General features: G+C 34.6%; 1 protein-coding gene across 1 annotated transcript; it reads right to left on the reverse strand.

Annotated features, from left to right (window-relative positions):
• Nucleotides 1–1,541: 1,541 nt before the first annotated feature.
• Nucleotides 1,542–19,667, reverse strand: LOC140431703 (adenylate cyclase type 8-like; the record flags this gene model as incomplete). The annotated part of the gene is made up of 4 exons (XM_072519588.1): nt 19,545–19,667; nt 17,289–17,493; nt 10,217–10,366; nt 1,542–1,621 (listed from the first exon to the last, which is right to left on the reverse strand). Coding segments are annotated over exons 1-4 (558 nt in total), but the record flags the coding sequence as incomplete, so codon positions are not given.
• Nucleotides 19,668–19,931: the final 264 nt, after the last annotated feature.

Below are 19,931 nucleotides of genomic sequence, written 5' to 3' on the forward strand. Positions count from 1 at the left end.
CGCGCTATCTCAGAGTAAAGACAATATTTGGCTAGCGATTTACGTATCAATAAGTTATGGAGATTGTATAACTCAAGTTGGTTTCAAAGTAAAACCGTCTTTCTTCTTATATAAATAAGCACTATAATACTGGATCTGGAGCTCAAGCAGTTGATGCATGTTCTCGCTGATTACAACAAATAAAATTTGCAAAAAGTGAAAGTGAGAGATAAATGTTTATGCAACAAAAGCGGGTGTACAGCCTTGAAGCTAAAGAATTTTTTCAAATACTAGGTGAAGATGTTTTGGTTACCTATGTCTTATGATTGTCAGAACAACCAGATATTACCTAAAATACCAGATCAGAAAACCTATTATTCTCACATTGGTAGATATATAGTTTTACAGTTTTCGTTGGATCATCAAAAGCAAAAGAAAACACACATAATGTGTTTTATTACACTTTATGTAAACCCGAATACTTTTTCATACACTTGGTGTGAACACAAACACTGCAAAGGCTCTAACGAAATTGATAGTTTGACGTCTATTAGAGTCTTCTTTAAATTAATGGTTAGACTCAGAATGTCCTCTAAAATGTTTACAAAAACAATACTCTATTTGATAAGTCTGACAATAGATAGATCGCTGACATACACATATCAATAGGAGAAAAGACGACTGAAAGTAGAAGGGCAAAAACTATATTGTCAGAAATCTCAACAATAACAGATTGGGGTCCTGGCCCCTTACCTGTTATTAAGGGTCCTAGATCTGTTTAGTATACTATAAATGAGAACAACAGGTAGCGAATCAGATACAATTCTGCTGAAATTTATAAAGAACCAACTGCATCTCAATATGTTCACCTACAACGTCTTAAATGGGCAGGCCATGTATTTAGGATGAAAAATACAGGCTTCCGAAAAAACTGTTAAATGCAAGAATGTAGGGGAAGGGACCTATTGGCAGATCGAAAAAGCCATGAGAAGATATTTTGGTTTATCAATTGACCGTGAAGGAGAATGGCTATACACCGTAACGAGTGGAGAGGTTTACGCGCTATCTCAGAGTCTCGAATTGGACTGTAGAGATAATAATAGAAGACTTAATAAAAGGCTCAAAACGGGAAAATCATTCGAAATGGTGCTTTAATTAAGTACCTAGCAGTGAAAAAAAAATATCATACATCAATTTTAAGGATTATTAGAAGGACCAATCTAAAATTATAAGACTTAATCAGTTATGATTAATAATAATATTCTGTAAATAGAGAAAAATAAAAACCTATTATAGTGTGATCACGTCTAAGCTTATAAAATATATAAAGAAAAAGTGATAAAATTTGTTTGAAATCGAAATCTTAGAGTTTTTATGCTTAATTTAAAAATAATTTATAACAAGTAATGCATGAATCTATCTTTGAAATACCTAATTGCATATCTAGTATAATATTTAATATTTTCTTAAGTTACATACTCTTTGAATAAAAATATTTGTAAATGGTAAACACATGGTTCTTTTTGCTCTTTATTTATATAAGTTACATCAATAATACTTACAGTTGCCAGTTTATCAAATCTTGCAAATAGTTCATTTAATATTTTAACTAATTCCTGAGCTGTACATTTGGTGGATAACACTAAAAATAAAGAAAGTGTAAGCATTTAATACTTTGGTAAATATTATTAAATTGGTGTATTAACACCAAGTCTTATTACTCAGTAGTAAATAATAAATATTTTAATATCAAAATATTTGATGATAATAAAATAGTTTTTTTATTAACTTATGTTTATAAGTTTTACTTTATAATTTTTTAAAGGCTTTGTTACAAATGCAACAATGTCAAATCTCAAAAAACTAACTTTCGAGAAAATTCAAATTTAAGTTTGGATGTTGCTTAAAAACTTTTAATTTATGGAAAAAAATGTTTAAAACCATTAGACAAAGTTATATATATATATATATATATATATATATATATATATATATATATATATATATATATTTAGGGATTCTACAGTATTCACTGCCTTCCCTCTCTCAACCGTTTCCATCTCTCTCTGTTGTTCCATTCTCCATCGTTTAGGCCTCTCTTACTCATGGCGTCGTCTACTTCGTTCCTCCAGGATTTTCGGGGTCGTCCGCTTTTCCTCCTTCCTATGGGGCTCCATTCGGTTATTCTCTTTATCCATCTGCTGTCGCTAGTTCTTCTTACATGTCCATACCACTTTAATCTTTTTTGTTCTATATGTTAGTATGTCTGTTTCTATTGATGTTCTTTGCTTTATTTCGTCATTACTTCTCCTATCCATTCTTGTTACTCTGCAGCATCTTCGCAGGCATTCCATCTCTGTTGCTACTATCTTACTGCTGTTTTTCTTGTTTATGATCCAATTTTCAGCCCCATATGTCATAATACTTCGCACTACTGTTTTATAAATCTGCGTTTTTGTCTTCATATTTAGGTGTCTATCCCACCATACTGAGTTAAGTTGTCGGATTGCTGTTCTTGTTTGTCCCAATCTTTGTGTAATTTTTTCCTCTGTTGTTGCCTTTTTCGTGATTATAAACCCCAGGCATTTGAATTTATCCTTTCCTTTGATTGTTACGTTGTCATCAATCTGTAGATCTTCTATGTCTTCTTCACTTGTAGATAGGTACTCTGTTTTCGGGAGGTTAATATCTAGGCCAGCCTTGGTATATTCTTCTTGTAGTTTCTTCATCATGTAGCTGAGGTCGTCTTGGTCTTGTGCAATCACTACCTGATCGTCTGCAAAGCTTAACGTATATAGGTATTCGTTCCGTACCGTTACTCCCATGCCTTCGCATATTCTTTTCCATATAGTCAAGGCTTTTTCTAAGTATATTTTAAATAGGGTTGTAGATGTGGAACAACCCTACAGGAGCCCTTTTGTTGTGGTGAACTCTCCTATGATTCTTGTTCCCATTTTAATGGACACTTTATTTTCTTTATACAGAGCTTTTGTAGCTTCTATGAGCTCCGTCTGTATTTCTAATTTTTACATTGCCTCCCATAGTTCTGACCTTGGTACAGAGTCATACGCCTTTCTCAGGTCCACAAATGCCAAGTGTATATCTCTATTTTTTGCTTTTTTCTTTTCCAACAGTTGTTTCAGTGTGTATATGTGGTCTATGCATGATCTTCCTGCCGTGAAGCCTGCCTGATCCTCCTCGATTTTGCCTTTTATCGCTTGCTCTGACTTTTCTCGCAGTATCTTCCCATATAATCTTCCTATTGATGATATTACGCTTATTCCTCTGTAGTTTTCGCATCGTTTTCTATCTCCTTTCTTAAATATGGATGTCATATATGCCTCCGTCCATTCCTTTGGGAGCTGTTCTCCATTTATGGCTTTCTGAAATATCCATTGTATCATCCGGTGTAATTTTTTTGATCCGTATTTTATAAGCTCAGGTGAGATGCCTCCAGGTCCCAGTGCTTTCTTATTTTTGATTGCTTTTATGGCCGTTCTCATTTCCCTATCTGTTATTTCTATTTCGTGTTGTGGGAATCTGCTTCGTCTTCGCCTGTTTTCTTTTCCAATGAATTGTGGTCTTTGTTCTGTTAATAGTTCCTTGTAGTAGTCCTTCCATTCTTTGTCCTGTATATTTCCCAATTTAATTTTTTCTTTTGAGTTTTGTTTCAATTCTCTCAGTACTTTCCATGACTCCGAAGTTCTTGTACCTCCTATTCTATGCTAATATTTAAGCAGATTCTTTCCCATTCTTCATTCTTTTGCTGTGTTATTTGTTTTTTCACTTCTCTATCTTTTTCTCTATATTCTATATAAACTTTGTCGTAACAAAGTTATAATTTGTCTAAATATCAATTGAAAAAAAAATATATTTTTAATTTTAAGGGTTAATAAGATCCAAATATTAAAAAATGTTTCATTTTGTGACGTTATTATCACGTAAATGCAAGTGTGCAAATAAAAATGTGATGATCTTGTCATTATTAAAATACAGTTTTGGACAAATAATTTTAATATGCCAACTTGTCAAAAATAAGAAAACTACAAATAAAAAGATTGGAGAAGAAACATTAATAAAATATTTTGGCTAAGACATTTTAATGAATTTACGCCTAAAATAACGAAACTACAAAATAAAAATACTGAAGAAGGAACATAAATCAACTAAAAATTATGGCTTATAAATATTAATAAACCCTTGTAAAAAACAAATGGGTTTAACTAACTGCTTACAAATTTTGATAAAAGTTTGTGTATTACTTTGGGATATGATTTTTGTTTACCAAATCCATGAGGTCAGATTTTTTTGATTCTGGGAGACCTGGTTTTTTTGGAAAATGCGGGCTTTAATGTAAGTTTAGAGTTATCGGTCGTTTTTCTTTTGATTACTTGAACTTCTTGGAATCCACCGCTGTAGGATCTTTTACATATTACAGAATTGGGGAACTCCCTAAGAACTTAGAACTACTTTACGCCTCTTTGATTAGTGCGGAGATTTTTGGCGGCTTTCTATGACGACTACTAAAAATTAAATTAAATTGTTCATGATCCTTTAGAACTCAACGGTCCATCTTAAACTTTGTTGTTCTATAAGCCTTTTCTAGAAATATTGGCGACTATCAAAGAAATTCTCATTGACTGTTTAAAAGTTTATTCCAAGCCTCTTTTCATAAAAACAAGAATAAGCATTGCGCTGAAGATTTAAAAGTCTCTTCTTATAATTAGTTATGCAAACAAATAACTTTCTATATCTTAAAATATAAATTATTATCTTCTTCTTCTTCTCGTGCCACTCCTAGCGGAGATTGGAAATCATAATGGCCACTGCGACTTTGTTAGCAGCGCGCCTAAAAAGTTCAATCGAACTACACCCGAACCATTCACGTAGATTACGAAGCCACGATATTTGTCTTCTTCCCACACCTCTTTTGCCCTTAATTTTGCCCTGCATGATATTTCTTAAAAGTTCGTACTTTTCACCTCGAAAAAGGTGAAAAAGGTGTTTTCACCTCGAGGTGAAAAGTACGAAATTATTATCTAGTCTGCGTCCATTATACAAACAGTGTTCTCTATTATACAGTGTGTTCGTAAAATGTGGAAACGGTCTATTATCTTATGACTTAATTATTTTCTTATTAAGTTAAAGCTCTAAAGCCTAAAAAGCTCTGACAGGTCGATTTTTGTTTTTGTTTTTTTGACATTTAAAAAAAAAATACTCTTACCCCTACTCTCTTAGCATATGTGACGTCATCGATAATTTTTTTTAATAGAAAGGGAATATTTTTATCTAAACAATTAGAAGCCCATATTTTTCTGAGTATAACCGTACCAAACTCATCAAATTTAAACTTCAGTACACTGAGTGTAAAGGAAATCAGTGCTCGTATTTCTTATAATTTAATTCAAAATTTATTTTACAAAAAAAATTATTAAAGAAATCATTTCATATTAAAGACAAAAAAATAACATAATTACAACAAATATTCGAATTGAGTGGCCTATTGTTGTACGATACAGATTATTTATCTATTAAAGATAACCAATAGAATAAAATGTGGTAACGACTGTACTCAGTATATTGCCAAAAATTAACTAAGCTGTAGAGACATGTCAAATTCCTTAGCAACTAGACAGTAAGTTCGTAGTTACCATCGGAGATGCCAATATTAAATTGAAACAAAAAATATCCTTATCGAGTACCAATAAGTAAAGCGATGGCAACCAAATATTGCATAATTTTAATGATATTGGCAATGTTGGAGATAAGCTCAAGAGTGTTAGACCCACTGTTTTCGCTGACAATTAATTAAATATATTACTTGAAATTGAAGAAAAACCCCATTTTTCAATTATAACTTTATCAACTAACAATGATATCTGTCATGGTGCTATTCATGAAATTCTAAAAAAGGTCAAATTATATTTGACGAAGTTTATACCTAATATCCCCAAAAAATAAATGTATGGGCTAGGTTTGTTAGGAATACCATTGTAGGACCGTATTTTTTTGACGGTACTGTGCCGAGTGAAAGGTATTTAAAGATGTTGCAAACCTACGTAGTTCCATTTTTAACCGCAACATTTCCATATATCAATTATCCTGGTCAAATAGATCCGACCATTTGGTTTTATCAGGATGGAGCAAGTTTACATTGTGCTGTAGTCGTTAGAAATTTTTTAAATTCAACGTTTTCCAATCGCTGGATTGGACGACGTGGCCACAAAGAATGGCCTAATAGGTTGCTAGATTTAAATCCCATGGACTTTTCTATTCGGGGTTATTTCAAAAGTAAGGTATATGTAAACCGACCTACCATTTTTGTAGACTTCAAACAGAGAATTCGTACTGAAATGCAACAAATTACACCAGTGATGTTGTCAAAGACAACCCAACAATTCATCTTTACGTCTCGATTACTGTCAATTAAACCAAGGAGCTTAATTCGAGCGTTTGTTGTAATTATGTTATTTGTTTGTCTTTAATATGAAATGACTTCTTTAATAATTTTTTTGTAAAATAAATTTTGAATTAAATTTTAAGAAAAACGAGCACTGGTTTCCTTTACATTTTGTATACTGAAGTTTAAATATGATGATTTTGGTCGATGTCGATGACGTCACATCTGCTAAGGTAGTGGGAGGTGAAAGTTATTTTGTTTCAAAAAGAAACAAAAATGAAAATCGACTGTCAGAGCTTTAACTCTGAAAATAATTAGGTCATGAGATAATAAAACGCGCTATCTCAGAGTACAGGTCTGCGACATAAAAATTGTTTAAAATTGAATAAGTAATTTTTATAGTATTTTCAACGCTAATTTTGGGAAAAATAGTGAAAACATTCCATCACGTACAGTTATTTCACAAACTGCTTGTCTATTTTTAGCTTTTTTTAGATATTTTTATACATAGTTCCGTACTCTAGTGAATTTGAATTTTTGTATTTTGGATCTTTATGAACTGTTTATTTAGCCCATAGTACTTTTAATAAGTATAAAAAATACTTTAAGGTATTTTCAGTTACTTAGCTGTTTTTTTACTATACAAGTTGTATATAAAATAAAGAGTTGATTAGGAGAAACCAGTATTATTTTCATGTCGGTACTTGTCCATTGCCTCCCCTCCCTCGCCATCCACTTACTGACTCACTGAGCATCTTTTATGTCAGTGCCTGTCTGCCACAGTGCCCATCCCCCTCCCCATTACCAAGCAGTGAGCTTCTGCTACCTGTTCTTCAGTTCACAGTATCTCTTCACTCTGTGCTGTTCACGTGCTGTGGTTACTAGTGATTTGTAGTAGTGATTGTGAGAGTAGTATTAAATGATATCTCGTGACACACGGATAGTTGGCAATAAAGTGTGAATCAAATAACTTTCAGTGATTTTTTTATCGAACTACAAAGAACATAAATTCAAGGCATCAGCCTAAACAGATTGTTTTCTTGTGGTGTAAAGTTGTTTTATGAAAAATGGCTACTAGAGGATGTATCAACTCACCAGATTGCTTCTGCTACATTTGTGGTAACGATACAGTTAAAAAGCAACAAAGAAACATTTCCGATTTTGTTGAAAAGGTATATTTTGCCTATTTTGGTATAAAGTTGGATGATCAAGACAAGTCTTGGGCCCCACACAAAGTTTGTTCAGTGTGTGTTGAAGAACTGAGACAATGGTTTCAAGGTAAAAAGCAGTCATTTCGTTTTGGAATACCAATGGTTTGGAGGGAGCCCAAAAACCATAGTGATAACTGCTATTTTTGTTCTTGCAATGTTCAAGGTTTCAATTTGAAAAACAAAAAGGATATTTCTTACCCTAACATCAAATCAGCCATTCGCCCTGTTCCTCATGGACCTGAAGTACCAATACCCTCTCCTCCAGTTTCTTTGGATGGTATTTTAGATGACCACGAGCCATTGGCTCAGCTAGGTGAAAGTGAAGAAGACAGTGATGGCTACGATCCTGGCACAACCGATCCCGTTCCATTCTCACAATCTGAACTGAATGATTTAGTTAGAGACCTAGGTCTTCCTAAAGACTCAGCAGAACTTTTAGGGTCTAGATTAAAAGATAAAAATATATTGGCTCCGGGTACGTCCTTTTCTTGGTATCGTTCCAGGGAAAAGGAGTTTGTATCTTTTTTCCCTCAAGAAGTTGACTTGGTGTTTTGCAGTGATGTTCCTGGACTTATGGCACGTTTCAAAATAGAATATGCTCCTGATGAGTGGAGACTTTTTATAGATTCTTCAAAAAGAAGCCTTAAAGCAGTGCTTCTACACAATGGCAATAAGTATGCTTCTATGCCAGTTGGACAATCTGTTCACTTGAAAGAATGTTATGAAAACCTCGAACTGGTTTTAAATAAACTCTGCTATTCAGACCATAAATGGACACTATGTGGTGATTTGAAAGTGATCTCAATGCTGCTTGGTCAACAAAGTGGTTATACAAAGTTCCCTTGCTTTCTCTGTGTATGGGACAGTAGAGACAGAAAGCAACACTACATTAAAAAAGTTTGGCCCTTGAGAAAAACCTTACAGGTGGGGGTTAAAAATGTTGAGAGGAAAAGCCTTGTGGATCTCAAAAAGGTATTACTACCACCACTCCACATTAAGTTGGGGTTAATGAAACAATTTGTAAAGGCGTTGCCAAAAGAAGGGGAGTGTTTCAAGTATCTTTGTGGACAGTTTCCTGGTTTATCCGAGGCAAAACTAAAGGAAGGAGTCTTTGTCGGACCAGACATTAGAAAACTGATGAGAGATCCCAATTTTATGGACAAAATGGAATCAAACGAAAAAGCAGCATGGACATCTTTTAAACTAGTTGTTACCGGTTTCCTAGGAAACAAAAAAGATCCTAACTACAAGACAATCGTCGCAGACATGCTCGACAACTTTAAGAAGCTGGGATGTAACATGAGCATTAAAGTTCATTTCCTCCATTCACATCTAGACTACGTCCCTGCAAACCTTGGTGATGTAAGTGAAGAGCAGGGTGAGAGATTCCACCAAGATATCAAGGAAATGGAAAGAAGGTATCAAGGAAGATGGAACGTCAACATGATAGCGGACTACTGCTGGATGCTAAAACGAGATGACCGTCAACGAGTACACAGCAGGAAAAGCAATAAAAGAAGCTTCGACGGAAAGCAAAAGCGTTACTATAAGAACTTATGAGCTTAAAGAGAAATGTAAGTGTACTAGATATGTAGTTTATAACATGTATTATACATGAAATAAAATCCTTTAACTTAAGAAAAAATTTGAAAAATTGCTAAAATTTTGTTATTAAACCAAAAAGTAATTCCTTTTTTGTAAGAAAACCTTACGTGATAGAAAAAAATGGATTGCATTTTTGCAATCAGCGCTGAAAAATACATAAAAATCAGTTATGAAATTCCAAACAATTTTAAAAAATATTTTTTTTGTAAACATGTGTTATGAATGCACTGTTTACTTGTATGTATATACTTGTATGGTTCAGTCTGTCGAGGTCATCTCTTCATACACTATCTGTTGCTTAGGTCCCTGGACGTGTCTTTCTATTATAATTTGGCCTTATTTGATTTGGCTTCTTCATTTTACTTATTATTACAAAATTTTGGTTCATATGTATTTAGCGTTGTTTTAGCGCAGTTTCTGTCAGAACGTATTATCCTTATATTGTTTTGAGCCAAATTTTCTATTTTTCTCTCATGACTTTAATCACACATTTTATTCAAAATCCACAGAATACTAATACAAAAAGGATAAAGTAGAGAAATTTTATTTTTTTAAAACATCGACTTCATTAGTGATTATGGGTTAATTTTCGATCTATGAATCCCGACTTCTATCGCTCCGCGGACGTAACCACTGCATTGGCTTTACTTTTTTCATTTGCAGTTACTTGCTTATTTTCTTCTCTTTTCCTGGTAGCACATTTTACACCTGTCTTCATCACACATACTGGTACTTATTACTTTTTAAATCTGTTGTCGATCGTTTTTAATATATTTTGTTTTAAACAGAGAAATTCCTAGCTTAAGGGAATCTGAGACTGTCAGTGGATAACTCTCCATATATAATAATGTACGAACTTCAAGATTATTTTTTCCTGGATCATTTCTAGCACCTGATAATTATTAAGAATAAAGACATAAGACACATTTTTACTCATTTTCAAATATTTGATTTGAATGTTTAAATCTACTATCTGAGTAATACTGGATTTGACAGGACATTTAATAAAAAATATGTTTACTTGTAAATCCCTTAATATCTGCAAACAAAATGCTAACGTTTTCATATCTATGGATGTAGATTTTATGAAACTGATTGGGATGAAATGCACCCCCTCGCTCTTCTTGTTCGATGTCTCTTATCATTTCTTTGGCAACAAAATCAGGTAACACTAAAAATAAAATATACATTAATATTTTTTTACTTTATAATAAAAATATTGTTTATCAAAATTTTTACATATTATCATATTTTAAAAATATTCTATTTGTGTTTGGTTTCTTTTTCTTTTTAATCAAATCACTAGATTTCACTGTTAGCCTGAGATGTACGAAAAATAAGGTTTATAACATTAAAAATCATAATTTTGAAGATAATATGAGATTTTATTAAAAAACAACAAAATTTCACACAGAAAAACAGTGAAGATGCATGCAGTAGTCGAACGTACGCAGTAACAGAAGGGCTAACAAAATACTCTATGTTTATATATTATTTCTGTTATTCCATCATCATCATTCTGGCTTTACAATACTGCATGGGTCCTAGCTTTCTCAAAAATTTCTCTCTAGTCGTCCCTATTCATCGCCTTTTCCCGCCAAGCACGTATTCCCATATTTCTCATGTTTTCTTCGATGTTATCAAGAAACCTTGTTCTGGGTCTCCATCTTCTTCTCTGACCAATGGGTCGATTAAGGAGCATTTTTCTAGCTGGGTCATTTTGTTTCATCCGCATTACATGTCTTATCTACCTCAGACGTCATTCTCAATATGTTTTACGATATCAAGTTTCCGTGTATGCTCTATAAAGTTCGAAGTTGTATCGTCTTCTCCACCCTACATTGTCATTTACTGCTCCATAGATTCGCCTTAGTACTTTTTTTTCGGAACATCCTAACATGTTTTCATTATTTTTTGTTAGAGTCCAGGTCTCTGAACCATATGTTAAAACTGGGCGTATTATTTTTTTTTAGAGTTTTATTTTTGTATTTCTCGATATACAAAATAGAATATATAACACGCTATCTCAGAGTCGAAGCGCATTGGGCACCACGAGAGGCTGATCTTCAGTCTGCAAGTTTTAATTCAAAAGGATACAAAGACATTCACAAGGACGTCCCCTTGTGCTTCATCGATCTTCTCCAAGGTGTTGACAAGGTCAACATGATAAACTCTTGGAATGCTCAGGGAAGATGCATAAGTGATGGGCAAGGATCTGCGCATAATAACCAGTCTCTATTCGAACCAAACTGCTGAGATAAAGATGGGCAACTTACATACAGTGGGAAGATAGAATTAAAAAGGGTGTACGACAGGGATGAGTCCTCTCGACGGGCTCCTGTTCAATATATACTCCTGAACAAATCTTCAGAGAAGCACTGGGAGAAGTTTCGTGAGGGTATCAAGTAAACGGAGAGGTAATCAATATATTAGATATGCTGACAACACAGTTATTATCGCAAATGACTGCAACGAGCTTAAAAGACTCATGCAAAGCATACACACGCAAGTAAAGAATATGGTTTAGAACTCAATACAACCAAAAATAAATGCATGATCATCAGCAGAACACAACAACCTCCGATGCAATTGCCATTAAACAACCGAAAAATAGAACAAGTGGAGACATACACATACCTTGGAACCACAGTCAACACAAAATGGGACAGTCAACAGAAATAAGATCACGAATTGAAAAAGCGCGAAAGCGCGTTCAACAATATGAAAAAAGTGGTTTCACAAGCAAAATCTCAATGGAACTAAAATTAAGACTAGGTCAAGTGTTATGTCTTCCCCGGTCTTGTTCTATGGAGCAGAGGCAATGGACCACAACGAAGCCACCCTGAAGAAAATAGAATCCTTTAAGCTGTGGATATATCGCCGTATTCTTCGGATATCCTGGACCGACCACATCACTACGTGGAAGTAATGGCAGAGAATAGACAAAAAGCAAAGAAATAATCTTTCGTAAAGAACGGAAGCTTGAGTACTTCGATATGTCATGAGGCATACTAAGTACTCGGGCTGCTACAGTTAATAGTCCAAGGAAGAAATCGACAGTAGGAGGGGACCGGATAGAAGACGACACTCATGGATGCATAACCTGCGACAATGGTTCGGACTAACATCGACCGAACTGTTCAAGGTGCCGTATACAAAGTCAAAATAGCTTGTTAATAGCCAACGTCCCGAAACGATAGGGCAAAGGAAGAAGAAGAAGATTTCTCGATATATTTATGGATTTTAAAGAGGAGATTGAGCTCAAAATAGCATCTGTTAGAATGCAAAATTCTGCGGTTGATCTCTGCGGTAGTATTATTTGTAGTGTTAAGGAGCGCTCCCTGGTATACAAATTCGTTCACTGCTTCGATGACGTCGTTTTCTATAACAAGTAGTTGTAGTATTTGTAGTTGCTTGCTTATTTTCATATACTTCGTTTTGTTGGTGTTTATTATTAAATCCATTGTTGTAGCTGATTATTTTAATGCTCGCTGTACGCCTCTCGTACAGCGTTTTCCGTTTTACCAACAATATTGATATCATCAGCATAAGCCAGGATTGCCACTGATTTATTATATAATTGAACTATTGGTTGTGATTTGTGACGGGGTATTACTCTTTCAGAGCCAGATTGAACAGTATACAGGAGACAACAGTATTCACAAAGTCGTAAGGCTGCTTTGTAGTTTATAAAATATATGATGAGTATCAATGCCATATCCAGTGTTTTTTCCAAAATTAGTTTCAAGGTTGCAATCTGATGAATTGTCGATGTACCACCATTGAAACCAGCCTGGTATTATCCTATTATCCGTTCTGCATATGGTGCCATACGGTGACATAGCACTGTGGAAAATATTTTATACTGGATTTAAAAGCGTAATTTCTCTGTGGTTAGAATATTCAAAGATATCTCCTTTTTTTGTGTATGGTGCAAAGTATTCCACTATTTCATCCATTGGGGAGGGATTTCTGTGTCCTGTGATCCTTCTTTATATTATAGTTGAGCTGGGAGATTATCTATTCCGGAGTGCTCCAGTTCCATACAGGATTCGGATATTCCATGTCCCTAATCTTAATTCTTTTTTTCGTTTGCAGAGTCCTCGTTGTGAGTTCCGTCCAGCTAATAGTTCCTGAGGTTCCGCAACATATATTTTGTTAAAGAAAGAGGTTGTCAGCCTCTAGACCAACCCTTACCTGGAAAGCCAGAGACCCTTCTGTTAGGGTTGTCATACCTGAGTCTGTTTTGGTTTGCGGTAGGTATTTTTATTTCCCAACTACCTCCTACCGGGTCCTATACACGGTTAGGGTATGCCCCTATCCAACACCTGGGGCACGTCCGATAGGAGACAGAGAAACTCCCTTACGAACTTCTGTTACTTAGTTACTTTTATTTTTACTAAGCCAGTTTACAGTATATCAAAAAACAAAATCCAAACATATGCACACGGGGTTTGTAATGGCCATATACACCTAAGAATGCACCCCACCCATTATTACTTATGCACTCTCTAATATTTATCTTCTCTTAATATTTGTACTAGTAAACTTCTGTTAAAGCGGTCACGCAGTTCCACTACAATACAAAAAAAAATAGGTCGAGTGAATGCTGATTAGCCGCATGGACACAACAGCCGTTCAGGCAAATGGCCCTTCAGGCACTAATGCCCTTCAAGTAAGTCAAAAGACCAAGCATGCGGAACTGAGGATCGAAGTCCATACCGACAAACGATGGTTCGATGAACAGACCATTTGGGCGCTCAGCCGATGAGGAGAACAAAATTTATTTGCCAATTTCGGAGGTTGAGTGACAGAGCACACACAATCTGAGCGGGGAGCCACCGATTTAGGTCGGTGACTCGCTGTCCGGAACACACATTTTGAGACATAGTCTGTAAAAAATTAACTTTATTTATATATAGCGCGAAAAGCTCTTTTAGCTACCCCCAAAGTTAGGTAGCTTAATCACATAAAGTAAAATCGAGGATGTCCTATTACCCAGGGCATCGAAAAGTAACTTTCAGTACAAATCCTCTCCATTCGTTATGTCCTGCGATGGAGAGAGGCGGTTCTCGGAACCGCAGTTCTACAAAAATTATTGTGTGTGTATAGTGTATTTCTTATAAGCTTATTATAATATTACCTACATAAAGGTTAGAATGTTAGTGGTTAACTAACCGTTTATCAGAGATCGGAACATAAACTGAAATTGTAGTGCTCGTAGTCGGTCGTCCAAGTTATAATAAAACTAATTGTGGATAAATCTTCGTTTCCTAGTTTTTACCTATCAAATAGTATATGACTTTATTCGATTTTATCTGTAGGATATTGTGGTGAGTTTCAAATGTAAACTTTTCATTTTGGATTAAAGGACGTATTTGAGACTAACATCCATGATTGCTGTTTGATGTCTTGGCAAAATAGAATTAAATGATTACATCTATTGGGGTTTAAATGGGGTAGTGATGGGCAAAATATGATGCTGTATGCTGTTAGCGTCACTAGCCACTTTTACTCCATTCTGACTCTCACTTCCACGCGGTGAACCCCGGTAACCTGAGCAACTCTTTGGAAGATTGTGGTAACCAACCACAGTGGGAAGCAGAGGTTAACTACCTCTTCCCGTAAAAAAACTTTGTTGTTATGAAACCACAAAGAAGAAAAGCCGGACTGTTTAATTCACGACAAACCAGCAAACGACAAAGAAATAATGATTTAAAGATTTGTATATACAACGTACAAAACCCTTTATAATTTAGGTGCTCTTAAATTGCTAACAGAAGAACTGGATAAAATAAAAGCCGATGTAATAGCGATTCAAGAGATGAGGAATTATCGAGAAAAAAGACTACAATATATACTATGGCGGACATAGTACCCTACACGAGTTTGGCAGTGGTTTTCTAGTCAGTAATCAATAAGACACATCCTTGAGAAAACATTGGAATTTAACATTGAAACCCATAACCTGTTTGTCGACTTCAAGGCCGCATACGACAGTGTCAAAAGAACATTACTATATCAATCAATTCGTGAGTTTGGTATACCAGAAAAACTTATCCGATAAACGAGAATGACAATGTCCAACTTAAAAGCCAGCGTTAGGATACAGGGAGAAAATTCTTGATCCTTTGAGATAAAGGATGGACTTAGACAAGGGGATGCCCTGGCTTGCCTCCTATTTACCATTGCCTTGGAAAAGGCAGTCTGACATACACAAATTGGAGACGGCTGTACTATTTACAATAGATTGATAAAAATCTAAGCATACGCTGATGATATTGACACAATAGAACGTAGCAAGCGAGATGTTGAGCAATATTTTCTGAAATTGAAAACTGCGGCGAAACAGGTAGTTCTAGTCATCAACGAAGACAAAACCAAGTACGTGTCGGTTACTAAAGATCCTATCGCAAATGGGAAATTGTAAGCAGCATTTAGAAGTTATATCTTTGGACGTTTTGACAGCTTCACATACCTTGACTCGCTAGTCACTACTACCAATAAAACAAGAGAAAAAATTAAAAGACAATTCAATCTTACATAAAGGGGAAAATTTGGACTCCAAAAACAATTCCACTCAAGAAATATTCAAAGAAAAACTAAAATTATTCTATACAAAACACTGCTAAGGCCGGTCCTCACATACGAGGCGGAAACATAGACTCTAACGCAGAAAGATAAAAGACTTCTGGGAATATCAGAGCGGAAGATACTCCGCATAATATTTGGAGCTATAAACAATCAAGGGCACTGGCACAAAAGATTTAATTTCGAATTATACCAACTCCTTAATGAACCAGATGTCGTAACGTTCATTACAACACAGCGACTTAGATGGGCCGGACACACAATACGAATGCTTGACAACATGATTGCTAAAAATCTAACGATAGGATCTATAGGAAGAAAAAGCAGAGGCTGACCACGAATTAGGTGGTTAGATGGAGTTGACACCGACTAAGGGATATTAGAGATCAGAAGGTATTAGACGTAACACGTTGCCAGAAACCGAACAGAATGGCGACTAATCTTAGAGCAGACCAGGATCCACAGAGGACTGTCAATTCAAAGATGATGATGATGATGATTACATCTGTTATTACTTGTTTCCGTCTCAAATCAAAACCCAGAAACCACGTTTCTGTGGTTTCGTACGCAATTTTCTACTTTTTCTTGTCCAAGTTAACAATCACATCTTCCATTAAAATAATTGTAGTACCTTTGCGTTTTGCTTGATTAAGTAGGTTTTTTTTATATCCTCATATTTATTCATCATCTATGTTAATTCTAAGTGAATCGTCGATAAGTCGGAATATGGAATAAAATTAGTTTCTATTCCACATGGAAGAATTATAGATTAGATAACTTCTTTTTATGATATAGACAGAGATTAAGAGAGAAAAGGAATCGATAAAGACGGAAGGGAGAGGGGAGTTGAAGAATACCTTTGGAACGACCGAGATAAATAGAGACTGAAAATCAGAAGACGGCGTAAAACGTTATAAACTAATTGATTGATTGATTTATGAACAAATGCTACATTTTAGATAATTGTTGTTGTTACAAGAAAAATATTTTATGGCCAAAAAAAATTTAGTTTTTGAGTTTAAATAATAACCAACAGAATTTGCTATAAATTGGAATCCAATCAAAGTGACCTCTAATAGCTTAACAACATTTACCAACATATTTATCACTAATTTCTGTTAAATTAAAGAATCTAAATAGAAATTAAATCCCTCTGATACCATACAATCGTATATACCCGTACTCTATACTGAAACAAACGTTGATTTGATTGCGATAATGTAAAAACAACTTTAAAGTTGGACACAATAATTCCCATACAATATACAATTCGTTTCTGCATGTAATTAAATTGAGAATGTTTGTTTTACAAAGCACTGTTTGCTTTAAGCTAATGGGAATGAGAACATTGTTTATTCTTTCATTCGAAAATATATTAAGTTAATGGAATTAACAAAGCTTATAAAACACATCAACAAATTAGGCTCATATAGCCGCAAACCAAACAATTCATTGTATTATTTTAGAAATATAGAAAATAATAAAAAGTGAAACATATTTACCTGATAGTAATAATTTTTCTTGTTTATCATTTTCGCTTTGAGTTTTATATCTTGTTTCCATTGATCTATGAGTTTCCAAAAAGGCTTTTCTTTGACTTCGATCGGTCAAATATTTTGTATACATCCCAGCGAAATTTACACATATGTAAAGAAGGATATTTGCCAGCAGTCTTCTGATCTTACACTCCTCGGAATGTGATGCACACTGTAAATAAAAACAAATTATATTTGTTTAATTTACGACTCAGACATGACATATAGGAAAAGAAATGTGTCAATAATGTCGACACTTCTATAATGTCAAGATTTTTTTTTTGGCATAGACTTTCGTTATTCAGCCAGTCTCGAAATGTTATAATATATTCCTTAAAAAAGTATATACACATAAGTACAGATTATTTCTCTTAGACAAATGCACAGCGATATCCCTAAAACGAAATAGGTAGACGAATAAATTAATAGAAGAACACGTCGAAGCAAAATACAAGGACACTCGCTTGTCGTCTAGGGGTCCGTCAAGACATTTATTTTAACAGACAAACAATACTGGACCCCGGATAAGGTATTGTTACATATAGGATAAACAAAGGTACAAGTCTAACCCTATACACGCTCATGAAAGTTTTCATGAACGAGTACCAGATTTATAAAGCTATGCATGTGTCTGACAAAAATTCTATAATTAAATTATATATTGTTACAGAACCTATGGCTAACAAGGACTGTATATTATATGGAGCGTATGTATTACATTTAGTTCATTTTGTATACAGGGAGTTTGAATGCTGAATAAATTTAGGACATTCAAAGAAGTTGTGATCGAGGTCACCTAGCTTACCGCAATCTTTGCAACTATCATCATCGATGACTTTTAGTTTAAATAAATGGCATGGGTAGCATGCATGTCCAAAGCGTATTCGATTTATGGTAGTAATATATTTACGAGGAGCTTTGAAATTCTGAAACCAGATTGTTTGAGGTATAATTGGTTGTAAAGAGGTATACCTTTTATGGTTGGTAGAACAATAATGTTTTTATTGCTCTTTCCATTTAAATTGCTAATTTGTTTTGAAAATCGTAGTAACATCTGATGTATTAAGCATATATATTAACGTAGAGCCAGTTGTTACACTCATTTTAGCTAAATGATCTACATATTCATTATATTTGAGACCAATATATGCTTTGACCCAAATAAATTTTATGTTGACTCCAGTCGATGATAAATGATACAATCGATCTTTTATTTTAAATATGTAGGGGTTGCTAAATTTTGAAGGCAATTCAATGTTTTTTATGCTCTGTAAAACTGAAAGGCAATCTGACAGAATTAAAATATGTCTATTGCAGGTGTTTTTAACATATTTTAGAGCTTCAAGTATAGCTATTGATTCCGCTGAAAAGATTGAAAATTCATTTGGTAGTTTACACTTGAATTCTACGTTTGTAGCAGGTAAAAAGTATGCGCATCCAGTCCCTTCTGTTGTTTTTGATGCGTCCGTGTATATTACTGTATCTTCCCCATAACCCTGCAGTACAGATCTTAGAAGATTGCTACTCGTAGTGGTGTTCTCACTATAAGTGGGTATTATAACCTCAGTTCTGTGGAATAAAGAGAAGTAGTCTAAGCTTCTGTCAACCGTGTGCAATTTCTTGAATAAAATAGGATTATTTTGTAATGCCATGCATAAAAGCGGGGACAATGTCAAGATCGCTATATGAATATAATAGTAAAGTTTGGTAGAAAGGTACTGGAGAAAAATTTATTAAGATTAGTTAAAACTAAGTTTTACTAAGTAATATTCCACTGTTACATATAGTCCAGTCGTCAGTGATTTGATCTCTAAAACACTCTAATCCCCACTCTAGGGGTGGAGGGGGACAAAAAACATTTTTTTAAACAAGAAAAGTAGCTAAAATATTTTTACAAAAATGGTTATTAGCACTTTTTCTGAAAAAGTAACCGTTCCGTCAGAAACAATGGTTGAAGTGACAGGTGATTGTTAATGTCAGTTACACGCAAGAATTTTTTTAATAAAATTTTTATCAACTCGACGATAAAAATTCAATAGTGGTTATCAACAGGTTGAGCGCCGATGCATAAAAGCCAAAACTTCCCCGTGGACCAACACCGTTTTTTGTCATTTTCTTTTAGTTTTTTTGTATTTTACGACTTCCGCGCGAAAAATTTTTTGTTTTTTTTTTGTTAGTTTTTGAGAAAAATCGAGCAGACACCGGTGTCTGCTTCGGCCCTACAGGACAGCGAAGCAGGTACCGGTGTCTGCTTTGGACTAGCTGTTTGCGCTTGTGTCGATCCAAAGTGTCATCGAAATGTTCCGATTCGATATCCGATCTTGCAATTTTACCGCTCATACACATTGCCTCGACGTAAATTAGGTTAGTTTGTTATTGCACGTGGTGATAAACAGGTGCATGTACTGTTCAAAATGACGAATCGTGGAAAAAGGATGGTGGAAATGGTATTACATTCAAAAGAAGACTCTGGTGATGCTTCTGAAGGTAGGTAGAACGTCTATATTACTACATAGAGTTGTTTAAGTCAAGCCAACAAATAAAAAGCGTAGCTAATGTCAACACATTTTATTGTTTTTTTTGCACAAATGCTGTACTGTTTTACAAAAG

Source organism: Diabrotica undecimpunctata, unplaced genomic scaffold (genome assembly GCF_040954645.1).
Source record: "Diabrotica undecimpunctata isolate CICGRU unplaced genomic scaffold, icDiaUnde3 ctg00000798.1, whole genome shotgun sequence".
Taxonomy (NCBI): Eukaryota; Metazoa; Arthropoda; class Insecta; order Coleoptera; family Chrysomelidae; genus Diabrotica; species Diabrotica undecimpunctata.